The following is a 27,072-nucleotide window of genomic DNA, read 5'->3' on the forward strand; positions in this document are numbered from 1 at the left end:
GCGCTGATTAAAACGGGGCGTGTTTTAAGTGGGTTTTCCTCCTCGAGGGCTCAAAAACGAATGCTCTGCATTTTTCTGCCCTGGTTTTTTTAAATGTACTTGAATATCCATGGAAACTAATCCAACGTTGCTTTACTATTTGCAGTAGGAAAACCACAGGCCCAATTTTACTTTCCTAATGGATGAGCCGCGTCCTTATGTTACTGAACCTTTCGCTGAATTTTCATCATCATCTGTACATCAGTGTGTACATTACCTGCTACCGTCCTGGTTTGTGTTAAAAGTGTCAAAGATCAAAATACTTACTGATAATCAAAGAAAGGTGCCTCTTCCGAAAGCCAGAGGGGGGAAGGGCGGGGGCTCGAGGCTCACCACGGAGACCTTGGGGTGCCCCCCAAGTCCCCGCTGTGGGCCCACCGCCACTCTTAAGGGAATGTCACTCCAGCATTTCCTGTTACTTCTTGTGGTTTATAAATTCTCCCGATCTAGGCCCCAGGGGGCATGGCCGTGTGCACCTGACCCAGGTGGGTGTCCCTCCGCCCTGAGCCAGGCCTGGGACTCAGCTGGTTGATGACTCAGCAGTGCGTACAGTTACTTGGTTTGTTTCCGTGGCATCCGGCTGAACACATTCCCTGCCTTCTCCCTCCTGGGCTGAGAGCTCACGGGGCTGCGTCCACCACCATGAACCTGGTGCTTATGGAACTGATGCCGGTGTCCTATCTCTGAAAGCATGTGTGTGGGCATGGAGCTCACCGTGGATCTCCCAGCCGGATGCCCCCACCCCCTATGCCACAGGCAGAGCCCCCCTTTCCTGGGTCTCTTCCCTCAGTGCCCACAGCCAAAGGCCCCAGCACCTCCTGTGCGGTCCATCTTCTCTGAAATGGGGAATCCTCACTTGGCTCCCGGCTTCGGGAAAGCGTTGGGGGGATCAGGTGAGAAACCAAGAGCCTGGAGGGGGCCCCTCGGAACCAGTCCTCCTTCCCTGGGCACGCGGGGGCGCCCTGCGTGGGGAAGCTGACGGCTGCCCCATGGAGCCCGCGCCTCCCGGCCGGGGACGGCCCGGCGACTGGTTCCTGCTGCGTCCCGCCCCTCGTTCCTGAGCTGAGCGACGTCTGTCCACGTTGGACTAAGTCTTGCATCTATTTTTTTCCTGTCTTCTTGATTATCATCCCGCAGAGTTAGAAGGCACCGTGATAAGATTTCCTTTTGAAAATTAGAATTAAGATGGCAGACTAAGAAAAGTTTACAGAAAACCATACACGCGTTTATTTTAATAAAGTCAAAGGAAGGGAAATCTCTCTGGCTTTCGTGTTATAACTTCCTGGGAAGTCGGTGTAATTGGAATTAGTATTGGGGAGTCACGTGCCAGTAAAGCCGCGGCCGCATCCCTGGGAGAGCAGGAGACGGCGCTGCCCTCATTGCGTGCGCGCCCCGGCGCTCATTGTGAGAACTGTTACTCTGATGGCAAAGGGATACTTGTTTATTGTGGGAGAATATTTTACGGCACAGGAGTCCAAGCAAAAACGTCTCCGCTTCCCACTGAGCCCTCACCACTGTTCACATGGCATGTTACGCACACGTTGCGGCACGTGTGTAATATTGCTCCCATGCCCAGAGGATGCCGGCGTCTTTATTGCTTTCTCTCCCGGTGGACGGCACTGCCTGTGTTGCTTTGAATCGCTGTCAGGATGCTCTCACTTCTGGTAACAGAAACCCTACCTTAAGCAAGTTCAACCCGGAACGAAGGACGCTAGCACCTGGCGCAGGAAGTCAGGGACAGGAAGAGGAGCAGGGTGGCCCATGACGCCATCAGGGGTCAAGGTCAAGGACCCAGGCACTCCCTGTTCTCACTGTCCTGCCACTGACACCATCAGCTTCATGCCAAGGCCGCTCTCCTCGCGGGCATGCCATTGCCCCTCGGGACAGCCTGCTTCCTTGTCCGTAGGTGGAGGAGGGAGAGGAAGCCTGGTCCCACCGGAGAGTGGAGGGCCTGCCCTTCCGTCAGGCGAGAACCACTCGGGTGTGGCCGCCCCAGAACAAGGAGGTCCCCGGGCACCTGCCACAGGCCACAGGCTGACACGGGGCTTCCTCTGTGAGTCCCTGGCAAGAGGGAAGAGCCTACCATGATTAGCTGAGACGCGGGGCCGGCTCCCCACACTGCACTGCGGCTCTGAAATGGGGAGACTTAGAAAAGGTGGTGGGCGTCAGCGCCAGCCTCGGCAGCCCCCTGTTCTCACGGAACACTGAGCGGACGGAAGGGTGGGGCCGGGATCGCTAGCTGGCTTCCTCATCGCTGGCTCTCGGCTGGGCTCTCATTCGGTCTGATTCGAAGTCCTGTCCTTCCTCCTGCCTCGGTCTAGACCAGCCGTGAGCAAACTACGGCCCGCGGGCCGGATCCGGCCCATTCGGCTGTTCTATCCGGCCCGCGGAGCCGAAAGAGCGGAGGGTTCTCTTGCTCTCCCCTCCGCTCCTTTACTTTGAATTTATATTAGTTCACACAAACACTCCATCCATGCTTTTGTTCCGGCCCTCCGGTCCAGTTTAAGAACCCATTGTGGCCCTTGAGTCAAAAAGTTTGCCCACCCCTGGTCTAGGCACTGCCTCCCCTCGGGGTTCCCGTGGGAGGGTGGCTCCCAGGGGAAGCAGCCTGGGACAGCACCTCTCCTGGCTGGGGTCCCAGGCTGCTTCCCCGGTGTTTTGAACATGGCCAGGGACCCCCACTGTCCTCTGAGGATCAAGGTGGGGACCTGGTGCTGGGAAGGGGCGGTGCCCTCACCGCTGGCCCCCGGGAAGGTGTGGCCCCGGCCAGCACAGGTCTGCGAGGGGAGGGCTCGGAGCAGGGCGCTGCCTTTACCGTGTCCCTGCAGGGACGGCTCGGCCACAATGGTCAGAATCTGAAATTAAGCTGCACGTGGTTCGACGCCTTCATTGTCATGTGAAAATCGGGTTCTTTAACAGGAACGCTGTGTTCAGAGAGAGTTGGTCGGGGAAACAGGTGCGTTTTCTGGGGATTAGATTCTTATTCATCTAATGTTCTCCAAAGTTCGGGCATTTTTGTTGAATGTTTATGGCACTAGGTAAGTTTTCTTCCTGAGCTTTTACTTAAACTGGCACAGAAATGAAAAACTGAAAGAAAAAAGAGCTTGAAGATGTAAATGGTAGTAAGTGCAAAATTTAGTATTATTGTTCTCAACGTACTTTTTTATTTTTCAGTTCCCTTTATTGTTTCAGAAGCAATGCCATGTAATATAGAGAAGGGATGAGTATTTTTGGAGAATAATTCTGAGAAGTAATAGGCATACTTGAAATCACGCTGGCACAAATCAGATGTTAAAGCAAAAAGTTACCGTTTTTAAATTGTACTATTAAATGGGTAACTTTATGTGTAATAAATATTCACTTTTAACGTTAGGTGCCAGTGTAACCTATACTAATGTGAAATGGAATAATTTTTATGGCTCTCTAAAGGAATCTATAAAGGAGTCATAAATATTACCGTAAAACTTTTAAAAAGTGTTTTTATGGGACTGAAAATTGAAAACTTCCTAATAGAGAAATTTTCTTAAATGAGAAATGAGGTAAGTTGATCATAGAGACCTCAAACTGTAATATATCCTGCAGAAATCCTGAACAAGCAGTAACTCTGTAAGATAATGTTATATGATGAACAAAAACCAAGGGTTTTTTAACAAGCTTTCCAAAAGGTAGCAGGAAGGAAAAGAGGGTTACCCTAAAATTCCTCCCGAGAGGTATTTCTGTATTTACTTATAATATATTTTTATTGATTTCAGAGAGGAAGAGAGGGAGAGAGAGAAACATCAATGATGAGAGAGAATCATGGATGGGCTGCCTCCTGCACACCCCCTACTAGGGATCGAGCCCCCAACCCGGGCATGTGCCCTGCCCGAGAATCGAACTGTGACCTCCTGGTTCATAGGTTGATGCTCAACCCCTGAGCCACGCCGGCCGGGCTTTCTCTTCTTTTAAATAGGTGACCTGGTGAGCGTCTGCGTGTGGTGCGGGTGGCAGAGCACTGTGTACATGTGAGAGGACCCGGTCCTCCCTCTAGCATTGCTCCCTTGCTGTGCTACCTTGGCCAAACAACTTAACCTCTCTGAGCCTCGGTTTTCTCCTTTCTAATGAGAGAGGGTGAGCGGGTCAAATGTATCTCCGATTCCTTTTCAGGGTTGGGATATAGGGGAAGGGTTCTGGGGTGATTGACAGACTGCTTGCCATCTCGGATGTGGGGTGCAGGTGAAGGGCATGGGTCCTGCAGTTGTAGTTCTGGGAGAGCTGTGCGCACTGCAGCTTTTCTCTACCATCCGTCTGGACATGGGTGCCCAGGGGCCCCCGTGAGGCCTCCTGCGGGGGGAGAATCACGGTCGGTTCCTGTGCGGGGTGCAGGGCCTGGTGGCCCAGACCCCAGGTGAAGGCTTTGGTCAAACAGCCCCCAAGGGAGAGAGGCCAACTTTTCTGGAATTCTTCTAGCTTGGTGGTTTTTTTAAATATATTTTTATTGATTTTAGAGAAGAAGAGAGAGTGAGATAGAGAAGCATCAATGCTGAGAGATTATCATTGACTAGCTGCCTCCTGCACGGCCCCTAGTGGGGATCAAGCCCACAACCCGGGCGTGTGCCCTGATGGGAATCGAACCCTGACCTCCTGGTTCCTAGGTCGATGCTCAACCATGGAGCCACGCCGGCCGGGCTGGCTTGTTTTGTTGTGAACTCCCAGGGGACCCTTTGCGTTCTAACACACGCTGGATGCATACGTTCCAGATACTGTCTTCCTCCCCACGGAGGCCGGGACAGATGTGGAGTGAGTGCGTGGGGGCTCGGACCCTCCGCAGGAGCGGGCCAGCTGGACGCCGGAGGCCTTGCCCGTGTCCCTAACGTGGGGCTGCGGATGGGTATCTGCCCTTCCAGGGCCTTTGACCTTCAAGCACCTCGGGACGTCCCTGTACAGCGGCCTCCTGAGTCGAGGTGCCTTACGAGTAAGCGGTTCCTCAGTCAGTGGCCCTGACGCTGTCCCTTCTCTGACACAGAGCCATCACGCTGGAGAATCAGCTGGTGATCCTGGCGGCGACCGCCGGTGACGCGGGGGCGTACTACGTGCAGGCCGTCAACGAGAGGAACGGCGAGAACAGGACCAGCCCGCCCATCCACCTGAGCGTAGCCCGTGAGTGCCGAGCCCCGGGGTCCTTCGGAAACGGGTTCAATGAACAGCCGCCGTCCGTCCGTGGGGCACTCGTTCTGCTGGGGGTCTCCTGCCAGGGCCGTGTGGTGGTTTGACACGGACCGAGGTCCATGGCTGCTTTCTTTGGCGTGTTAGACAGGAACTGAGAATGTACCTCGAAATTCTAAACGCGAGGTCTTGTTTGTTTGGAGGGTGTACACGTACGTTGGCTTTCGTGCACTGTTCACGGGGACCGTCTCCAGCAACAAAACTCCTTTGGCTTACAGGAACTGAATCGGTGAATCCTATTGGAGCCTAGATTAGGCACAGGTTATGTGCTTCTCACTTAATAATAAAACCCTTGAGAAAATATTTATATGAATGTAATTATGATCAAATTAGCAGCATTTCTTAAGCATCATCAGCTGATCATTTTTTGTACCTGATGTAACTGAACCGGGTAGAGAATACACACACATCACAGTTACGTGTTCAGCTTCCGTGAGCACATGTTCGTGTGAGGAAGCCGAGTTCAAATGCTTGGCCTCTGAAAGGCTCCAGAAGTCCTGCTACAAGAGGGTGTTGCTGGAGAAGGGGAGTGACCACCCGCCAGCACCCTGAACCAGGAGATAGGAGCGTGGGCGGGGGGGCGGGGCATGGCCAGGTGTTCGCAGCGCAAGGCTGCTCAGGGTGGCATGCAGGGGTGGTGCTGTTGAGAAAATGCAGCCAGGAAAGGGCCGTGGCGCATTGCAAACTATTGCGGTCACGTCGTCGAGGAGCGGATGGAATGGACCTGTCTGCCCTCACGGTCTCGTCTTTCTCAAAAGCACCGTGAAGGGATGGCTCTCTGGAAGGGTGTTTCGCACATGGGACAGGATCGGTGTTCGCTTCCTGTGGTCCTTGAGGGTCACGTGGCTTCCAGGAGAGTTTCCTGAGGGGCCGCTGGTGGCAGACCCTGGGGCAGTGCCTGTGTTCCTGGCAGGGCTCCTGGTGGACGGATCCCTCGAAGGACTGAGTCCGACCTCCAGGCAGGGACTGAGCTCGGCCTTTTCAGTGCACGCGGGCTCTGTCCCGGGCGGAGCGCAGGTCCCAGGCCAGGCCGTGCCGTGCACTGCGATGGAAAGGACCCTCCATAGTAGCAACGGGGGTGATTTATCACGGCTTTTCCAATATTGATCAGAAAGGGTGGAAATTGCATTATCACTTAGATTGTAATTACTTTAATGATTTTCAAGTTTTACCATTATCCTGTCCAGCAAATCGCATTCAGCACTAAATGGGAATACGCATACCAGGGCAGTAATAGATCAGATTGGCGGGATTTGGAGTCAGAACCAAGGGCGTTGGCCTCGGTCTGTGAGAACGCACCAACACTCCGGTGACACGGGGCGGACGTGGCCAAGTTCGGAGGCCGCCGCGCCCAGGCGCCCCCGACGCCTGCTCTCCCGAGGCCGGCCGGGCAGGTTGCCATGCGAACACGGTGCCGTGCGGTGGATAATTGGAATATGCAAATTTTTTCAGTAATTTCAGTTTCTACTCCAACCAAGAAGTATATTGGGAGCAGCTCATAAATATTATAATTAACTCCCTTGCATTTCATTCCCTGGCGTGTTTTTATCTTCTCACTGGCCCCAGGTAGGACGTGTAGGAAGGGACACATAAGGAGGTGGAAGGTACGGACGAACTTAGGTCCCATCTTAGGGGAACACCTCCACTTCGGTGCCTCTGCTCCTGAGCCGGCGGGGAACCTGTGAGGAGGAAGGAGCTGAGGAAACGGCCTCACTGTCATCCTTCGGAGAACTGCCTGTGGGCATACGGGACTCAGCAATGACGCATTCCCGCTGGAAGTTCTGTTTTGAAAACCTCTGAGGTTCAGAAGTCTTGAAGCGTTGGCAGAAAACCCCAAACCATGTCATGTTCCCTTCCCGCGAGGCGAGGGCTCTCCCAGCGCGGCTGCAGGTGGGCCCTGGCCACCAGGGTCCCCGGGGCCAGAGACACAGAGGGCCCCCCGCCCCCCAGGTTTGCCACGAGCTCCGTCTCCTCCGGCTGCTCACATTGCTGGTAGGTGCGGGGCGTGCTGCGGGCTCAGCGATCCTTGCTTCCGAGGGGGGCGACAGAAAGAGCCACCAAACAAGATGGATGACTACTTAAAACTCGCCGGCCAGCATTTCTGAAGAATCCGAAGACATCTCAGCCGGTTCCCATTTAACGAAGATAAATCGCCCTCGGCCTCGGGAGATGGAAGTAGGGAACCGGGCTGTGGTGGCCTGAGCGGGGCTGTGACGTCCTGGAAGTGAAATTCCTGGGGGGTTGTCTGTAATTAATGTAAACGTGGCCTGCCGTGGCCCCTCCTCTTTCCTGTCACAGGGACTCCCCGTCCCCTGCAGGGGCGGCCCGCGTGGAAGTGGGGTAGCTCCCACGGCCCCGCAAGGTGTCGGGCCCCTCATGAGTGATGGGCTGTCCCCGAGCTGCAGGAGGAAATCCCGCACGTGGCCCAGCACCCATGAACTGCAGAGCTCAGCACCCCACCCTGCTTAGCTGCTGAGTATTCTGGCTGCACTCGAAGCTGATGGGAAGGAAGCGCAAGATAAAGAGGATTTAGATAAAAATAAATAGTTTTCATTTATTTATTTATATTTTATTGATTTCATAGAGAAAGGAAGAGGGGGCCAGAGATAAGATCACTGATGGGAGAGAATCATGGATCGGCTGCCTCCTGCACGTCCCCTACTGGGGATGGGGCCCCCAACCCAGGCATGTGCCCTGACCGGGAATCGAACCCTGACCTGCTGGTTCACGGGTCGGTGCTCAACCCCCGAGGCACGCCGGGCAAGTTTTTAAACACGTGACAGTGAGACATGAGACGCTGACTATTTAAAACCCGCCCGCCAGCATTTCCGAAGAAGAACCCAAAGATATTCCGGGCAGTTGTCGCTTAGACCCGCCTGCTGCTCTGTGGGCGTGGCATAGGCCGCGGTGCCCGAGCAGCCCCTCCGCGCCTGGAGAAGATGAGGCCGGCGGGTCCGCGCGGGAAGCAGGCACCTTGGGGACACGCCCTTCTCCCACCCCAGGACAGCTGGGCCTCCTGGCCTTCTCCCGGTCCGGGCACATGCCTGGGTTGGGGGCTCCATCTCTAGTAGGGGACGTGCGGGAGGCGGATGATCCGTGATTCTCTCTCATCCGTGATCTTATCTCTGGGCCTGTGCCGGGAGCCGCCAGTGTTAGGGGCACAGAGGGGAGGGACCTGGGAATGTCGCCTGAATTTGTCACGCTGGCTCCCCGCTCAGAGGCACCGGAAGGAGGACACTGGGCCGGACTCGGCTGCCCAGGCGCTTCCACCCCGAGGTGGAGCCCAAGGAGCGTCCTGCACCCGCCACCTGTCCTCGGCTCGGCTTGGAGGCTCCACATGGAGACCTGGCGGGTCGGGGCTTCCGAGCTGAACCCACAGTGAGCGAGTTTCTTCCGGAGAAAAGAACGAGGGCAGAGCGAGGCGCCGCGGAGAGCCCGCTCGGTTGATCAGTTACTGTTTAAATGCCGCATCCCCCGGGCGCTCGCGGCTCTGACCCGATATCCAAAATGTCCGGGAATGAGTCTCCGAGGACGACGCTGAGATTGAAACCAAAGCCTGCCTCTGCCTCCCTGTTGTCGCCCCTTCGTTCAATGTCTCCCCTCAAACAGCGCCCGCGATGGCTCTCCTTCCCACGGCCCTCCTCCATCCTGAAGACACTTAGCACGGGTGTCCTCCGGGTGCCCGTGTGCGCAGCCCCGTGTGCGCGGGGTGGGAGGGGATCGGAGGACGAGGTCTGGGAGAGGGCGCACCGGTGCGCCCGGGCGGAGTCTGGCTCACTCTGTGCCTCTCACGCCCCGCGTGGCAGGTCCCCAGAGCCGGCGGCGGGTTTGGAACATCCCTGAACACCAGTAGGGACAGCGTCCGTGTATCGCGACCGAGCGACCGGTGTGAATCCAGCTCTGGCTTCAGGGACTGTGTGGGCCTCGCCTACCAAGACGGGCGGAGACAGAACAGGGAGGGTACCTGCGTGGGGCGCTGGGCCTAACACCCAGCCGACCGGCTGCGGGCGCTCCGGCCCGGCCCCCCGGGCGGGTCACAGACAGAACCAAGTCCAGGCTGCGCCTCCCCGGCCGCGAGCCTCACGCATCGCCCCCCTCCCCCCCCCCCCCCCCCCCCCGCACACGCAGTTCTGTGCACGCTGCAGCGTGTGGTCACCGCACGGGCGAGGGGGGCGACGTCCCAGCATCTCCCGCATCTCGGTGCTCATGGCTGTTCACTCCTTCGTTACTCAGGTCCCGTCTCGGGGCGCGTGTAAGCTTAGGGAATGGAAATGGGGGTTTCACTCGGTCCTCCTAGTGATGTTGCGTTTGGGGCAAATTCTAAGGCCCCGTTTCCGGAGGCTTGTGGTCCTGGTCACGCGGCTATGATGAGCACGTGCCGGGGACCGCCTGCTGCCGGCCGCCTGCGCCCGCGGTGCCTCTGCACAGCTCATGTCTGCGGTTCCCTGGAACACGTCCTAGCCCGCCCTCTGCTCTGCGGGCGCGCTTAGTCAGCGCTGAGTACCCGGGTGCACGCACCCACCTTCCAGGCAGAGGGCGCCATGGCCCGTGGGGGGTTCTGAGAGCAAACAGACACACAAAGGCGCCCTGTGCCCCCCGCCCCCGCCCCGAAAGGAGCGCTTGGAGATCAGCCGTGTGCACCCGTGTTGGCGTGGCCACCTCCTGACACCCCGATCTCCATAGCAACGGCCAAGATTAGAGTTCTTCTTGGGGCTTTAGTTCAAATCATAAATAAAAACGCCCCCTAGCGATGCGTTTCTCCAAGCCGAGAGCAGAGGCCTTGCTGCCCATGAACCTATTGAAGAAACCACAGGACTGGTAGGCGGGACTTGGGGAGTCAAGCCCAGGTGGGTGGGACCCCTGGCCCCTGGTTTCTCCCGTGAAAAAGGAGCAGCGTCTGTCCCGAAGCCGGTCAGTGTGTGTCTGCGTGAGGGGAGCCCAGGGCAGCTGGCCTGGGGGAGGGAGTGTGCCCACTGGGCCCCCTCCCCTTGGACAGGAAGCTCTGGGATCCCCCACACCCAGACCTCAGACCTCAGCTGTGGATCAGGGAGCGCGTCTGCCTGATGCCAGGACGGGTCCCGGCGGACAGCGTGCGGTCGGTGCGGAGGCGCGTGCAGGGCAGGCTCCCACCTGTGCAGCCGCGGAGGGGTGCTGAGGACGCCCGCCCCGAGCACAGGCTGCACAGCACTCCCCGGGGGGCGTCACGCCAAGCTGCCACGCGTGACCACCGGTGGTGTGTTACCGGCACTAACGCATTAGACACGTGCGGGCCATTCTGTGGGAGGCGGGCGGCCGGCGGGTTCACCAGACCGACCTGCCGGTACCGCCCCGCCTGCCGGGTGCTCTGCGGCAGGTTTGGAACAGGGAGCAGGTTTGGAACAGGGAGCAGGTTTGGAACAGGGAGCAGGCCCCGCCCGGGGCCAGGCAGCCGGGGGAGTCACTCCCAGGCAGAGCTGCCCTCGATTCCGTACTCGAACCACCAGTGCCTTGACTTCTCAGCCGCGTGTGGTCGTGTAGGGGCACGGATTAGCGTTTGGGGGCGAGCTGCCTCATCCGCCTTCACAACCCGCCACGCAGCTTCACTGTACTGATCGCTCCGGACCACGCCTGCCCCCGCCCCCTGTTCGACATCCCCATCTAAATAGGACACCGGAAACACGGCGTCTTTCGACTGTGGCATACGAGGCCTGGGACTACCAGCCCGTGGGCAAACTACGGCCCGCGGGCCGGATCCAGCCCATTCGGCTGTTCTATCCAGCCCGCGGAGCCGAAAGAGCAAAGGGTTCTCTTGCTCTCCCCTCCGCTCCTTTACTTTGAATTTATATTAGTTCACACAAACACTCCATCCATGCTTTTGTTCCGGCCCTCCGGTCCAGTTTAAGAACCCATGGTGGCCCTCGAGTCAAAAAGTTTGCCCACCCCTGGACTAGACAGAGCCCCAGGGACTGTTACCTTGGACTCGGGGGTCTGATTTCCTGACCTTGGCCAGCGGCCACTCCTGACTTCAACTAACCGAGAACGGGGGCCCTTCCAGTGTGGCCGTCGTATGCCAACATCACATTTCAGTTTCTATTGAGAGCGACTCAGCACTGTCACCCACCACGCAGGAAGGATCGTCCCAGCGCTGAACACTCCATGTAACTCTCCTCCAAGGGTTTGTCACTTCCTGTCACTTAACGGATGCGCAGAGAGGCCGTTTGGGGCGCAAGGAGTCCTTTGGGGCGCAGAGAGGCCGTTTGGGGTGCAGAGAGGTCGTTTGGGGCGCAGAGAGGCCTTTGGGGCTCAGAGAGGCCGTTTGGGGCGCAGAGAGGCCGTTTGGGGTGCAGAGAGGCCGTTTGGGGCGCAGAGAGGCCGTTTGGGGTGCAGAGAGGTCGTTTGGGGCGCAGAGAGGCCTTTGGGGCTCAGAGAGGCCGTTTGGGGCGCAGAGAGGCCGTTTGGGCGCAGACGGCCCTGGAGATTGGGTTTCCCTGCCATCGCGATGTGAGCTCTGCGTCCAGCGTGCCACAGCCTCCTGGCCTGGGCCGAGCCGAGGCCACAGCACCAGCCGCTCGTGGTAATGTTATATTGTAAGTCAGCAAGCTAAAGAGAGGGCACCTTAATCGATCAATTCGTAAGCTGAATTTTGGAGCCTTTATTATGCCAGGGGTCTCAGAGGAGCTGTCTCTCAAAGTCTGAACAAAGCAACGTAGAGGAAGTTTTCCCTGTATACCCTCCCGGTTTCTTTGTCTCCCAAATATGGGAGACGTCCGGACACTTCTCGGGCTTTACAGAGAGCCCTGTGTGCTGGGAAGGGGGCAGTGAGACCACATCTCAAGGCCTGGCCTGGCGCCAGCCCTGAGAACCCCGTCTGGGGGCCGGGCACCGTCCGTGGTTTACGGCAGGGGCCCTCAAACTTTTTAAACAGGGGCCAGTTCACTGTCCCTCAGACCGTGGGAGGGCCGGACTATAGTTTAAAAAAAAAAAACTATGAACAAATTCCTATGCGCACTGCGGGCCCGGGATGCGTCGGCTGCTAAGCAGGACAGGCAGCGGCACCCGGCGGGCCAGATAAATGTCCTCGGCGGGCTGCATGTGGCCCGCGGGCCATAGGACCCCTGGTTTACGGCCTCTCTAAAATGGAAGCGGCTCTCAAGTAAACAGGCCTTGCAGGACCGGACCATGGAGAGGGGGCAGTGACTAGACTACAGGCTAATAAGAATGTATGTACATTGGGTTATTTGCACAGATTCAGATTGCCAGCCCTCCCCCCCCCAAAAAAAATGTCTTATCTCCCCATTATTCGAGCAAGCGTGCTTACAGAAGTGAGAAATAGCAGGGTTACTTACCTGGTCTAGTTACTTCCTGGAATTAGCAGAACAAAGGACCGTCTGTATTTATAGGAAATTTCAAACAGCAGTTTTTCCCAGCATGGAGGTGATGGGGGCAAGGATGGAGCGCCTCTACCTCAATAAACATCGTTTTCTTAGAAAAACAGCGTTTTCTCCGCCGTGGAGCCCACGTGCGGCTCAGGGGCAGTTCTCTGCCGTTCGCCGCTCCGGTGCTTTCTGGGCTAAGCCCTGCCACACCCCCTCTTCCCAGCGTTCTCCTTCCTTTTGCCGACGGATCCCTGTTCCGGGGCTGCCGCCTGCATTGCAACGTGGTCCTCTGGCGGCCGCTCTGCGCAGGCGCCCTCCGGTCGGCCGGACGGTCTGAGCCCGTCCCGGAGACGATGCCCGGGCTCCGGCGGCCGCACAGCGGGCGTGCACGCGGAGGCCTTCCCGGCGGGCGAGGCTGTGAAAGAGCCGGCGGAAGGTCAGTCATGAACGTGTCCGTTACGCCAAAGGCCGCCAGCTCCTCTGAGGCCACGGCCGGCTCCAGAGCGAGGCCCCCCCCCCCACTTTGTCCGGAGCACGTGGGGCTGAGCGGTGGGATGGAATTCACATCAGAAAGAGCAGGAGCGCGATGGGGCTTCCGAGGGACGCTCCTGCGCGTCCTGGTCAGCGGCTCCTCGCCGTCTCCCCGAGGGTCCTGTGATCCGGGCGGTGACTCCGCCTGCACCTCACACCCCGCGTCCCCCTCGGGGACGTCCTCCCGGCAGAGTCAGCTCCGACCCCGAGCCCCGTGCGGCCCTGAACTCGGCCGCGCAGGTCATCGCGGGCGTGAGAAGCCGCTGCGGCGGTGGCTGCTTGCTGCTGGCCGGGGACGGCTGGTGTGGCTTTCTCAGGCGGGTTCCCCCGAGTCTGCTCGCACAGGCTTACGGAATGAATCCTGGGGCTGGGGGCCGGGGGCCCTCTGGGCCGTGGTTGTCGGCCTGCGTGACCGTGTGCGGGGTCTGAGGGCCGTCCTGCGTGGGCTTCCTGAGAGCAGGACGCACAGAGACCCAGGAGCACAGGAACGCGGGGAAACGCTGTCTTTTTGTTGTTGATTCTCACCCGAGATATTTTCCCATTGGTTTTCAGAGAGAGTAGAAGGCGGGGGGGGCAGAGAGAGAGAAACATCGACTGGTTGCCTCCTGCATGCACCCCAACCAGGGCAGGGATGGAGCCTGCAACCAAGATACATATCCTTGACCAGAATTGAACCCAGGACCCTTCAGTCCGAGGGCAGACGCTCTATCCACTGAGCCACACCAGCCAGGGCGGGAGTGAAACTCTGGCAAGAACAACAGTGTCCCGTGGCCCCCCTGTGGACATAGGAGTAGGAGCTGGAACTGGGGGAGAGCTAGGCGGTGCTGGCGACCCATCGGGCTGGCCCACGGCACCTGTCACGTGTGTGCTGGTTGGGCCTGTCATGGATCTGCTGCGGGTGGTCCATCCCGGATAGAGCCCCACACTGGGCGGCGCCTTCACCAACACAGTGCTGCTCACGCCATCGTCCCGCAGCAACAGGTCCATGGATTGAGACGGGGCCGAGGCCCCAATGGTCTGCATCGGGGGGAAGGTTTCCGGCTCGCTCTCCTGTGCTCTGACCCCCCGACCTCCTTAGGCCCAGCTAGCCAGAGGGCTCACCGGCGAGACCACACGTGGAGACCGCCTGCTCGCCGGGCCTCTCAGCACTGAAGCGCTTCCTCCTGCCCTTAGCACAGCCGTGGGCAAACTACGGCCCGCGGGCCGGATCCGGCTGTTCTATCCGGTTCTCTTGCTCTCCCCTCCGCTCCTTTACTTTGAATTTATATTAGTTCACACAAACACTCCATCCATGCTTTTGTTCTGGCCCTCCGGTCCAGTTTAAGAACCCATTGTGGCCCTCGAGTCAAAAAGTTTGCCCACCCCTGGCTTAGCATCTGCGAGAGAACTCCTCCTGAATGAAGAAAACCGTCTCAAAAAACGGCGCAGCCCGTTACCGTCGGAAAGACCTGTCCGCTGCACAGGCAGGACCTGAGCCTCTCGTGTACTTAGTCGGAGCGTGAAGGAGTGATAGCAGGTGTGTTTTGATGGACACAAGGCGGGCTCTAATTTCTTGCCCCCTGTGCCAGCATGAAGGTCAGTGGGCCGGGTTCCCCCCTAACCTGCACCCGTGGGGCCGATACCGGCCACTGTCCCGCTGGTTCTGCTCCCGTTGGCTGGTGTCCTGCCATGTTGGCCACAGACTGCTTTGACTATCGCCCCAGCCTGGGAGAACGCTGAGTAAACTTCCTGTCCCTGCCTTCTGGCCCCCCCACACACCCCTGTGCACGTCCCCGCACGGGTCTATCTGGAAGCAGCGGCCCGAGGGCCACAGTGGGGTTTCGGGTGGCCTTAGAGTCCATCTGTCTCACTTGTCCCAAGGTGTGCCGGTTATCTCATTAAGCGATGCACTTCCAAGAAAAGTTTACTTCTATGTTCAATATTTGCAGCAACGTATGTTGGACTGATTATTAATTATAATAATAACTAGAGGCCTGGTGCATGAAAACTCATGCACTGGAGGGGGGGTACCTCAGCCCAGCCTGCCCCCTCTCCCAGTCCAGGAGCCCTCAGGGGCGGGAGGCAACCCGGCGATCAGGGGAAGACGATGCCCCATCACACCTCTGCTGCTGCCACTGCCAGCAGCGCAAGCCTTGGCCGGCCCTGGTTACCTGAGCCTTGGCCGGCCCTGGTTACCTGAGCCTCGGGCGGCCCTGGGCGGCTGGGCAGCTGCCATCTGAGGCTTGGCTGCGCCTCGGGCCGGCCCTGGGTGGCTTGGGGGCTAAGGGGACTGGGAGACTCCGGAGGCAGGAGTACAGAGCAGCCGGGCCCGCCTGGGGGCAGTCCCAGCCTTGCTGCATGCCTGCCACCCTGGCAGGGCTAAGGGGACCACCATCTTTGAGGGTGGGGCAGTCAATTAGCATATTCCCTCCTTATTGGCTGTCGGCGCCACAATCTTTGCGATGGTGTGAGGGTCAATTAGCATATTCCCTCTTTATTACGATAATGTAGACTCAACCCAGAATTTTTTTAACATTTAGAGTTTTAGGATCACAGGAATTTGAAAAAAAATAATGAAATATCTGTCCTTTCTTGTAGAGCGAAGTAGTAACAGTGATGAAAGACTTTCGAGGATAATGTATGTTGCAGTAAATAAAATTCTGCACGTGGGTTGCAGGAGGAAAAGGAATAAAGTCAATTATCCAGGAATTACAAAGGAGATTTTTATAGGAATGACAGTGGGTAACAAATGGTACCTAAGTCCCTTCGGATGCATTTAAAAGAGCGATCTAAAGTTTTGTTTAAAATACACTAGAAATTAAAAGTAAGTATTGAAATGCAGGCTTAAAATACATGAGGGGTATATAGTTTTCAGAATTGTTTTATGGGCGACAAGAGACAAAAATACATAAAGACCACGTGTGTGAGAGGGGGGTACGCTGAGTGGGGAAAGGCAGTAGGACGGGGGGGGGGGCAGGGAGAGGGGAGCCCTCACCCGCCCTGCCGGGCGCTGGGACGGGCACAGGGAGGTCGGGCCCACCAAGGGCCAACCCCGCACAGGTTGAAAAAGGCTGGGCCAGCATGTGTAACGAGTCTTAGGAGCAGTGACAGAGCAGAATAAAGGGAACGTGGGACGCTGTATCACCCGCCGCCCAGGACGTGTCAAAAGCACCAGGTGACTGTCACGTGTAGACGCGGCTCAGTTTAGAGCGTGCTCCCTGCTCCGGCGACGTCACCGCGGGAGCTCATCAGGGGGCCGGCTTCGATTCTCAGCACAGGACAGGGAGGGGAGCGGGGTCTCGGGCCCCTGGGTGACTGGCTCCCGGTGGGGTTCAGGGACCACAGCGACAGCATCACCTGGACCGACCACAGACTCTCTGGGCGTGGGGCCCAGGAATCGGCTGCAGCAAGTCGGGGTGACTGGTGCTCATCACACTGAGGGGAGAGGGGGGTGCTCCACGGGGCCTCGTCCAGCCCTGGGCTCCTGGGCCTCGAGGACACGCGAGGAGTTTAACACCTGCCGCCAGGTGAGCGGGAGGGAGCCGCCGCCGAGACTTCCCTCCCAAGCCTCCTGGCCCCAGGCCCGGGCACCCCTTCTGCCGTGGCCCTCGTGCCCGCCGGGTTCTGCAGGCCTGGCGGGCAGCACCTCACTTTCCCTCGGCCGCAGGCCACTCCCGGGCAGTCCAGAGGCAGTCCGTTTGGGGGAAGGGTCGGGTCAGGAGTGGGTGTCCAGTCAATCCTGATCTGGGTGCGCCCTCCCCAGCAGCTCCATCTTGGGCCCAGCAGCCCTGGTGGTGCCCGAGGACCTGGCAGAGGAGACTCCAGGTCGGTGCCACCCTGTGGGACAGGGGTGGGCAAACTTTATGACTCGAGGGCCACCATGGGTTCTTAAACTGGACCGGAGGGCTGGAACAAAAGCACGGATGGAGTGTTTGTGTGAACTAATACAAATTCAAAGTAAAGGAGCGGAGGGGAGAGCAAGAGAACCCTCCACTCTTTCGGCTCCGCAGGCCGGATAGAACAGCCGAACGGGCCAGATCCGGCCCGCGGGCCGTAGTTTGCCCACGGCTGCTGTGGGAGGTCGGGGCCTGCAGCCAGACCGTGCCCTCTGCCATGGGGAGCGGCCCATCATTTGAGAAGGACACATCTTGCTCCCCCGGGTTTCAGGGCCCGCGTCGGCCCTGAGCTCCGAGCGCCCAGGCCCCAGGCCCCCCGCGGGCCAGGGACGGTGACTGACCGGGCCACGAGGCGGTCCGGTAGCGGTGGCACACGGAGGCCAAGCCGGACAGAGAGGCAGGAGTACGTTCCAGGAAAGGCAGGGCTCCCTGCACCCTCCTCTGCTCCGACCCCCTCCTCCCTCTCAGGGACACAGCCTGTTGGGTGGGGGGGGGGGGCAGGGCCTGCAGCTCCCCTCCGCTTCGTAGCAGAACTCTGCCCCGCGCCCCTGTCGCTCCGTGTCCGGCCCGCTCCGGCTCCGACCGTCCTCTGGGACCACAGAGGGACATGATTTATTAACTTTGTCTCTGGCTGTTTTTTGAAAAGAGCTTTCATTGTGGAGAAGAAATTGTTGACATTTTCTCACCTGCAGAATCGGCCTGGGCTCTCTCTTCTCCGAATTAACTAAAGTCCATCGGTTTGCAGCCGGCAGTGCCCCCCCATTAGTTTTAATTCACTGTTCGGCGCGTCCGGTCTTTTATTCATGGTGCTTTTGATGAAAATTAATTAGTTTCTCTTCGCGCTGAGACGGTGTTATCGCGGGCACTCAGACATTGCTCCACAAAGGCCTTCTTCTGGGCTGGCGCGGCCCCGAGCCTGGCGCCTCGAGAGACCCCACCCCCTGCATGAAGCCGGGCGGGGAGCTGGGCCTCAGTTTCCCCTTGTGAAAGGAGGGCCTTGAGCCAGGTCTTATGAGCCCAACAAAACTAAGCAGACTTTTGGAGAATAGATACACGAAGGACGTACACAAGGGCTCACATACGTGTTGTGCTGATGAAACACTTCCTTAGCCCAGGAGGGAGCACTAATCAAATCCCAACTGTGCAGGCCGAGGGAAAGGGGGCCGCTCACAGGGATGGGGGGAGAGGGAAGGGGGAGTGGACTCAGGCCCCAGGTGCACCCCAGACTCATTCCTGAGACCCAGGGTACCCTGGGTGTGCTAGCCTGGAGGGGACCCTGGGGTCTGCTAGCCTCGGGGGGACCCTGGGGTCTGTTAGCCTGTGTGGGGCTGGGGTCTGCTAGCCTGGGGGGCCCTGGAGTCTGGCAGCCTGGGGGACCCTGGGGTCTGGCAGCCTGGGGGGCCCTGGGTCTGGCAGCCTGGGGGGCCCTGGGTCTGCTAGCCTGGGGGGACCTGGGTCTGGCAGCCTGGGGGGCCCTGGGTCTGCTAGCCTGGGGGGGCTGAAGGAGCTCAGGCCGTCTCTCCATCTGGTACCGAAGGCTCGTGTTCACCGGGTCGGCCCTCAGGATCCGGCTCGGGGCGGCCTGCCCCTCACTTCCGAAGGAGGAGAGGGCAGTGGAGGAAGGGACGTGGGGGCCCCTGGAGGTCAGGGGCATCTTAGGCAGAGTGTTCCAGGAGGGAGGATGGAAGGTGAGGATCCAGAAATGGGGTCCCTTCACACGGCCCAAGCTCGGAGCGTCGCTGAGGCCGCCTCCCGCGGGGGCGCAGGGGCGCTGGGCGAGGCCACCGGGTCCGCTGCGGGGCCGCCTGCGTCCCTCGCCCACCACCTCCACCCCAACTGAGCAAACCCTGAAGCCTGGGTCGCCCTCCCCGCCCCAGGTGGCTCCGATGCCCCCATGCCCGAAATCACGTCCTGGGCTCCTCTGTGCCGGCCCGTGCTCACCACACAGCGGTCCGTGCGCGCCCGCCGGCCCAGGTCTGAGCTCCTCCAGACGGCCCCTCCCTCTGACCTTGACTCCGTAGGTCAGGCACGGGGCCCAGTGCAGAGCTGGGAACGGAATTGATCGTCTCAGAGGCCAAGAAATTAAACTTCCTGGGTATTTGTGGGAAAATTGGCTTATTAGCCCATGAAAGACCATTCTGAGGAAATTTATTTAAACAGTTTGATGTTCTATTCAATTGATTAAAAGGGTAATTTTGGACTTCAGAGAATACCGCACAAGGAGATTACGAATTTGGAAGGTCTTTTGAACCTGATACTGACGAGTGAATTTCAATTTGGAGCAGGACGCGGCCGCCCCTCTGATGGATGCTTCTGACAGCGGAGCGTCCGGTAATGGATGGGTTGGCGGTGATGGCGGCCATTACCTAAATTACAGCCCCCGCCGGGCCGCGGATCATTTGTTTCTCTTCTTGTTGTACCTCTCTCTGTAACTTTCAAAAAATCATAAATGATCTTTTCCAAACGCTGTCCCGGAGCCCACAGGGCGACGCTCCACGGAAAAGCCGCCGGACCCTTGTTCCGGAGCCCGCGCCGGGCCCGGGGACAGGGCCGCTCTAAGGAGAGCGCGGACGCTCAGAGTCAGCTGTCCTTGCCCAGTGGGCAGGCCCGCGGCCGAGTGGGGATGCCTGGGTGCTGTGGGGCCGGGGAGAATTGGGAGGGCGTGTCCCACACCGCTGGCCGGCCACCATGGAAGCCAGGGGGAGAGGCAGCCCGCAGGGCGGAGCAGCGCCACCCGGGGACTGGCCACCGCCTTCGAGTCTGGCCGCACGGCTGGCGAGGCCGCGGCCGTAGGAGCTCCTGCTTCCCCTCGGGCCCCAGGCCTCGTCACCCTGCCCCAAGGAGCTTGTCCCCCGTCAGATCAATGCAGGGCCAGCGTGTGCGCCAGCGCCGGAACACAGGCAGGGACGTTCGCTTCAATTACTATTGTCTTATTTCATTATTAGTTATTAAGTACGGTGACACTTATTGTCTTCATCCATTAGTTATGCTATTGTTTTATTAGTAGTAAAAATAAGACACTTTTCCCTGGCCGGAGTGGCTCAGTGGTTGAGTGTCAACCTAGGAACCAGGAGGTCACGGTTCGATTCCCGGTCAGGGCACGTGCCGGGGTTATGGGCCAGCTGCCCAGTGTGGGGCGTGCAGGAGGCAGCCCATCAGTGATCCTCTCTCATCACTGATGTTTCTCTCTCTCTCTCTCCTCCTTCCTCTCTGAAATTAGAAAAAAACATATTTTAAGAAGAAAAAGAAATATAAAGCTTTTTATAAAATTTCTAAAACTTCAGTTCTTGATCAAACCCGATGAACCAACTGAAAAAAAACCCCCATGTGGGCATTATCAGTAACTCAGAATTATACAGTACATGTTGGAAACTTCACTTGTTAGAGTGAAAATTACCATTTTATTAAAATGCATTTAGAGCTTGTTAAAGGCGGGCGGCCGCGCTGTCTACCGGGAATAATGAGCTTTGGGAAGACAATGCCTCTCCTGAAGATAGGAGATCGCCTTTTTTATTAATGGAATAACTTGGCGATATTACCATTTTAATGAAGGAATTATTCTATTTTCATATTTATTAAGAAACTGATATTTAATTTCTACTTCATGTTCACAATGTTATAAGTGCTTAACACATTTTAAATCTCAATTAAAACTCAGGTATGCTCCCATTTCCATAAAGCTGGCAGCGTAGTATGAGTCTGTGTGTTCTGTGTCACCCGTGCTCCCTGTAATGGAGCCACATTTTTAAAATACTGATCCCAAGGGAATCGTGATTGAGATAAGTAACGTCTGGGACGTGAGAACTTGCGATCATACAGGTGTTGTGAGGATGTGTACTTTTTTAAAATATATTTTATTGATGTCAGAGAGGAAGGGAGAGGGAGAGAGAGAGAGAGAAACATCCATGATGAGAGAGAACCATGGATTGGCTGCCTCCTGCACGCCCCCTACTGGGGATGGAGCCCACAACCCGGGCATGTGCCCTGACTGGGAATCGAACCCTGACCTCCTGGTTCCTAGGTCAATGCTCAGCCCCTGAGCCACACCAGCTGGGCAAGGATGTGTGCTTTTCAAAAGAGCCCCATCCGCGAGGTGAGTTCTGCGGCCAGCGGGCAGCACGGTGTGTGGGTTACAGGGGGGCCGGGCTCACACCGTCCGCCAGGCTGACTCCCTCCTAGGCAGCCACTGTGAGCGAGAAACGGCCTCTGGAGAAGGACTGGGTGTTGAAGCAAAAGGGCTAGACAGCTCCCAACACCCCTGGAGGGAGAGAAAGGAGACCTCAGTGTGTGGTGACGGAGCGGCATCTAGACACCAAGTGGGCCCTGGCATGGTTTGACAATAAGAGGGAATGTGCTCCTAGTAGGAACCCCGTGTTGGACGTGCGTTTGCAACTCGTCCACGCGGCCGCTGCGCTGGGATGCGTGGGGCTGACGCCGAGTCCTGTCGCTGCGCTGAGATGCGTGGGGCTGACGCTGAGTCGCGGATGCGTGTGGCTGACACTGAGCCGCTGCCGCTGCGCTGAGATGCGTGGGGCTGACGCCGAGTCGCTGTCGCTGCGCTGAGATGCGTGTGGCTGACGCCGAGTGGGTCCGGTGGGCGGAGGGCGGCGCTGGCTGGGTCCTGGGCTGCAGGCTGCTCTCCACACAGCACCCTGTGGCCAACCACACGGGAGGGCTCCCCACGGCGGTGCCCGGTCCCTCGCGGCCATGCGCTGTGTGCGGGGTGGCTCTGCCCTGTTTTTTCGGGGAGGACGTAAGCCAGCTGACGTTAGATTCCAGAGGTTCTGGCTGATGTGCTGGAGAAGCCGAGAGAACGGGCCGGCCCGGAGTGCCCGGTGGGTCCGAGGGGCAGCGCGCTGCGGAGACGCGGTCCGGGCTGCGGCTGACGCTGTCACCCTCCGCCCTGCATGTTGTCTGTCCTGAAAAGGGTGGGAGAGGTGCCGTTTGTTTAACAGATTTCTTTCTTGAAATTGACTTTTAAGATACACCATGGAAGGAAAGAGAAACAAGTTTCTCTCGTCTTTAAAGACCGTGGGCCTGGTCATGGCGGTCGCCGCCCAGAGTCTGTGAGAACCAGCCCTGGGGGGCCGACTGCCGACTGGCGCACTGACCGGTCCTGCTGCGTCCCCATGGCTTCACCCCACACCCCCTCCCCGCGGCTGGAAGGTGACCCTCGCGGCTGCTTGGCGTTTTCCTGCGCCTCGCTGCACGGTCCGGAGAGGGAGTCACCGTGAGCACGCCCTCCCTGCGCCTTAGGTTGGCATGGCGCGTGCGCCCTGGCTCCGGCGGACCTTTTGGGGGGGGGGGGCCCGGCATGGGCGGTCAGCCACAGCGCCCGGGATGTGCTCACGCGCGCCATGCTCACCGTCGGTTCCACGCCGATCGGCATGTACATGTAAACAAAACCGTGCACGCCTTCGAGGTGTCGGTGCAGGGAAGACCTTGTTAAGAAACAAAAACGGAAAACCTCTGTGTACCGAGGGCCCTATAAACCGGGGAGACAGCCTGGGGGAGCGTCGCTGCGGCTCAGTGGACGTACAGAGCCGCTCCTGGAGGTCATCGTGTGAGAAACGGGCGCCTCGGGGGGAAATGCGGGCCTCGCACGGCGGGCAGGGGAAGGAGCATGCGTGCGTACTGCCGGTCACACAAAATGGGGCACGCTCGCTCTCCATCTAGGACAGTGGTCGGCAAACTCATTCGTCAACAGAGCCAAATATCAACAGTACAACGATTGAAATTTCTTTGGAGAGCCAAGTTTTTTAAAACTTAAACTTCTTCTAACGCCACTTCTTCAAAATAGACTCGCCCAGGCCGTGGTATTTTGTGGAAGAACCACACTCAAGGGGCCAAAGAGCCGCATGTGGCTCTCGAGCCGCAGTTTGCCGACCACTGATCTAGGACATCCACGTTAACGCGAAATACACATTTCCACCCACAAAGCGCCGAACGTTGGAAAGTGTGGTAGCGCCCAGCGTTGACAGGGCATCTGTGGAGCGCTGCTAGCTGACGTGCACGTGAAAGCAGGCGTTTGGGGCAGCCAGGTGACGTCTGTGAGAAGGATTCCCGCCCTCTCACCCTGCGCCCAGGGCTCTGAGAAGGAGCTGCCCGGGGTCAGGGTCGAGCCCGCCCAGAGGAGGGGTTTGTGCTGGGGCCACGGGAAACGGCCCTGTCGTTGCTGAGCGGTGACCGGCCGCGCTGTGTGTCCAGCACGTGGCCCCGTGCAGGGGGACCAGCGTCCTTCCCGCTGGCCTGCAAGTCATGTCTTTGGCTGTGTAGACACATCCACTCGTCGTCTCCTCCGCTGTCTCTGCACGGTCCAGCGTCTCCCGCGTGCGCGCGCAGGAGGGTGGTGATCACCACCAGGCGTTCGGGGTTCGGGGTGCTTGTGTGCTTCACACCAAGGAGTTTTAGTTGAACCCCTGCTGCTTGGTGCCACGGAGGAGAAATGGATTCCTTCATTTGAACACAGATGGGCGAGCACGAGACTCCTCTCGCCCCTGGAGACGGGAACGCCTGCTAACTTGTGCTCATTGGAAACGGCGCCCGGGGACTCGGGCCTGACACTCCTTTAGAAGACGCCTTTGCGGGCCTGATGATCACAGAGATCGACTCGGAAGACATTCCGGATCAATTAAGGCTTTCATCAGCACGGCAGCCAGCTTCCCGGGCCCGTGGACTTAATTTTACCGCCTCCCATCGGTGCAAAGCTCGGCTGGATAAAGAACAATTACGGGAGGTCGTTATCCGCCCTGATTACTGAGTTCGGGAGCTTGTCTGCCTGTCCCCGGGCGGGGCTGTCCTGTGGGGAACACAGTCCCGTGGCGGCTGGCACTGGGCCCTCCCCGGCCACAGGGCGCCCTGGCGAAGGCCGACGGGAGAGGCGGACCAGCGTCCGGAGACCAGCGTCCGGCCTGACGCGGCAGCTCAAGCCGAGGCTCCTGGCTCTTCTTCCGGGTCAGCACTTTGAGAGCGAGTCTCCCGCTCCTCGCTGATGGCCGCGGGAGGTCCCCGCACGCACGGCTCTCCGCCCGCAGCCCCTGCGCTCTGACGGCGCTCCCTGTGGGCCAGCTCTGGGCCCGGCTGCGGAGGAGAAGCACGGGGCGGGCAGCCTGTGCTGTGATGTGGTGACCGCATGTATCTTTGGGGAACACAGTGGCTTTTTCATACATTTCTATTGATTTCAGAGAGGAGCGGAGAGAGGCTCGGGTGGCTACGGGGATGTGGTGGGAGACACTGAGCGCGGGGGACCCGCCTCGGGGGCGACACACACACACACTCACCTGTTCCTGACCCTTCCCGGGGATGGCGGGTCCCCGGCCCCGCCCAGAATGTGTGGGCCACAGCCTGCCCGGGACAGAGGCTGAGCTCTGCTGTGTGGGGGCCAGGGCGAGGGGGTGGGGACCGGCGGGAGGACCTCGTCCCCGCGGAGGAGGTGGAGTGTGGCCCCACTGGGCGTGGGAGCTGGTTGCCCAGAGAGCCGGTGACCGCAGGTCCACAGCTCGCGGCTCGGGCCCAGCGTCGTGGCGTGGCCGTGGGTCCCTGAGGGGACCCGGGAGAGGGACGCGGCCTGGCCTCCTTCCTGTCCTCCTGCCAATGACCGCGGACGGGCCGGACGCTGGGGCGCGGGCCGGTGGCAGGAGTGGGTGTCGGTCTCTCTCCCGGGGCTGATGGAAAGGCTCCTTTTCAAGTGACGACGCAGGAACCGAGGGGCATTGGAACGCGAGTTGGGGACGCGTCTCGTGTCGTGTCCTGACTCAGGCGTTGGCCTCGGCAGCCTGAGGAAGGAGCTCGGACGCGCGGAGCTCCTTCGACGCCGGCGCAGAACAGGGCCCCTCGATTGAAAGCACACGCCCCACGCACGCTGAGGAATTAGAATTTGATTATTTGCATCAGGGCGTCTAAAAACGCAGCTCCTTTTTGACTAAAACATTTTTTTAAAACGTTGCTTTTGGATCTCCGGGCTGTTTTCCAGCTTTGAGAGAGTGGGGTGTACGCCCGACTTTTCTGCAGGACAACAGCGTGCTCCAGCTCGGCCCTCGCCGGTGGCTCTGCGTGGGGCTCCGCGCGTGGCGCGCTCCGTTCCCTTCATGGGAGAGATTTCCTGGCGGCCCTCACTTCTCCCAGATCTCCCAGATCTCCCAGAGCTCCCAGATCTCCCAGATCTCCCAGATCTCCCAGAGCTCCCAGATCTCCCAGATCTCCCAGATCTCCCAGAGCTCCCAGATCTCCCAGATCTCCCAGATCTCCCAGATCTCCCAGAGCTCCCAGATCTCCCAGAGCTCCCAGATCTCCCAGATCTCCCAGATCTCCCAGAGCTCCCAGAGCTCCCAGATCTCCCAGATCTCCCAGAGCTCCCAGAGCTCCCAGATCTCCCAGAGCTCCCAGATCTCCCAGATCTCCCAGAGCTCCCAGAGCTCCCAGAGCTCCCAGATCTCCCAGATCTCCCAGAGCTCCCAGAGCTCCCAGATCTCCCAGATCTCCCAGATCTCCCAGATCTCCCAGATCTCCCAGAGCTCCCAGAGCTCCCAGAGCTCCCAGATCTCCCAGAGCTCCCAGAGCTCCCAGAGCTCCCAGATCTCCCAGATCTCCCAGATCTCCCAGATCTCCCAGAGCTCCCAGAGACGGTCAGAGCTCACGGTCACAGAGACCCTCTCACAGACCGGGCGTGTGGCTGGGGAGTCACTGGGGCGTGGACATTTAGCAGGATGTTAGTCCTGCACAGTGAGTTGCCATGATGACGGATTGCCCGAAATTGATGGGTCCGCCTTACAAATTGAAAGAAAATGTAATCAAGTAACCTGCCATTACCCACCAGCAACATTATCATTTACTGCGTATTAATGAACAATAAACAAACCTGTCACCAATCATCGATTCTGAAAAACGTGCTGCCCAGTCGATTCCGGTGGCTGGCGGGATCCGAGCGCGGGTTTGCCGCAGGCAGCGCCCTGACGCCCGCAGACCCGCCACGTGACGAGATCAGCGTGTGCCGGGAGCTGCCTCTGCCGCCTCTGAGCCGGCTCACGGCGGAGACGGCTGTTCCCAACGCGCTGCCTTTGCTGCAGACGTGATGTGCAGGGGCGTTCCATAAAGCGGGGCCCAGGGACGTCCCCCCGCGGGCAGCGTGAGCCGCCGCGGCCAGACCCTGGCCTTCCATCGGGACTCCTCCGCCCGTGGCTCCGCGCTGTACTCGGTCGTGATAAACTCCAGACGCGCAGCCTCACTTCCGACGTCAGCTACGCTGTTCTGGGCTGTTTCTTCAGAAACGAGGGCACCCGAGTCCCGTGTGCCACAGCCTGTGGCTTCTTCTCCCTAACAGAAGCCCAGCGCAGCCCTGGCCGGTGCGGCCCAGTGGATAGAGCGCCGGCCTGTGGACTGAAAGGTCCCAGGTTTCATTCCGGTCAAGGGCACGCACCTTGGTGGCGGGCTCCATCCCAGGCCCTGGTCGGGGCTCATGTGGGAGGCAGCCAGTCGACGTGTCTCTCTCGCATCGATGTGTCTCTCTCTCTGTCTCTCCCCCTCGCCTCCACTCTCTCTAAGAATCAACGGGAAAATAGCCTCGGGGGATGGTTAACAACAACAAAATGTCAGATGCCAGCATCCTGGTAACCTGCACCCGCAGGCGTGTGTCCTGCACCCACAGGCGTGAGGCCGGGAGCTGCTGTCTGCAGAAAGGCGTTTCCTTCGGCCCCACTTTCCACTGCGGCACCAGGAACAGCTCCGCCTTGTTTTTTCCTTTCTCTGTGGTGTTTCCCCCGAGATCCCGAGCTGCAGAGCTGGCGGTTCTGCGTGCGAAGTGTAGGCTCCTCTGTGCCCTGCTGCGGGCAGCACCGCCGGGGGAGGGAGGCTGACTGACGCTCGCACTGGGGGGGGCAGGGCTGGTTGTGCAGAGTCCGGGTGGGGTTCTGCTCGGCTCCAGGGCATAGTCCGTGGGAGCCGGCTCCTCACAGGCGTGGAGACGAGCCGTGGGCCTCCATGGCCCTAACCCAGTGGTCGGCAAACTCCTTAGTCCACAGAGCCCAATATCAACAGGACAACGACTGAAATTTCTTTGGAGAGCCAAATTT

The 27,072-nt window shown here is 58.9% G+C and overlaps 1 protein-coding gene across 1 annotated transcript in view; it reads left to right on the forward strand.

Annotated features, from left to right (window-relative positions):
- The window catches only part of SDK1 (sidekick cell adhesion molecule 1), a gene marked incomplete at its 5' end in the record, with an annotated part of 646,035 nt that overhangs the window by 430,251 nt on the left and 188,712 nt on the right, over positions 1-27,072 (forward strand). The window contains one exon of the mRNA XM_080672625.1: positions 5,045-5,178. Coding sequence (XP_080528751.1) covers positions 5,045-5,178 — 134 coding nt within the window. The remainder of the gene's footprint in view (positions 1-5,044; positions 5,179-27,072) is intronic.

This window comes from Plecotus auritus (assembly GCF_963455305.1).
Source record: "Plecotus auritus genome assembly, chromosome: 6".
Classification (NCBI taxonomy): Eukaryota; Metazoa; Chordata; class Mammalia; order Chiroptera; family Vespertilionidae; genus Plecotus; species Plecotus auritus.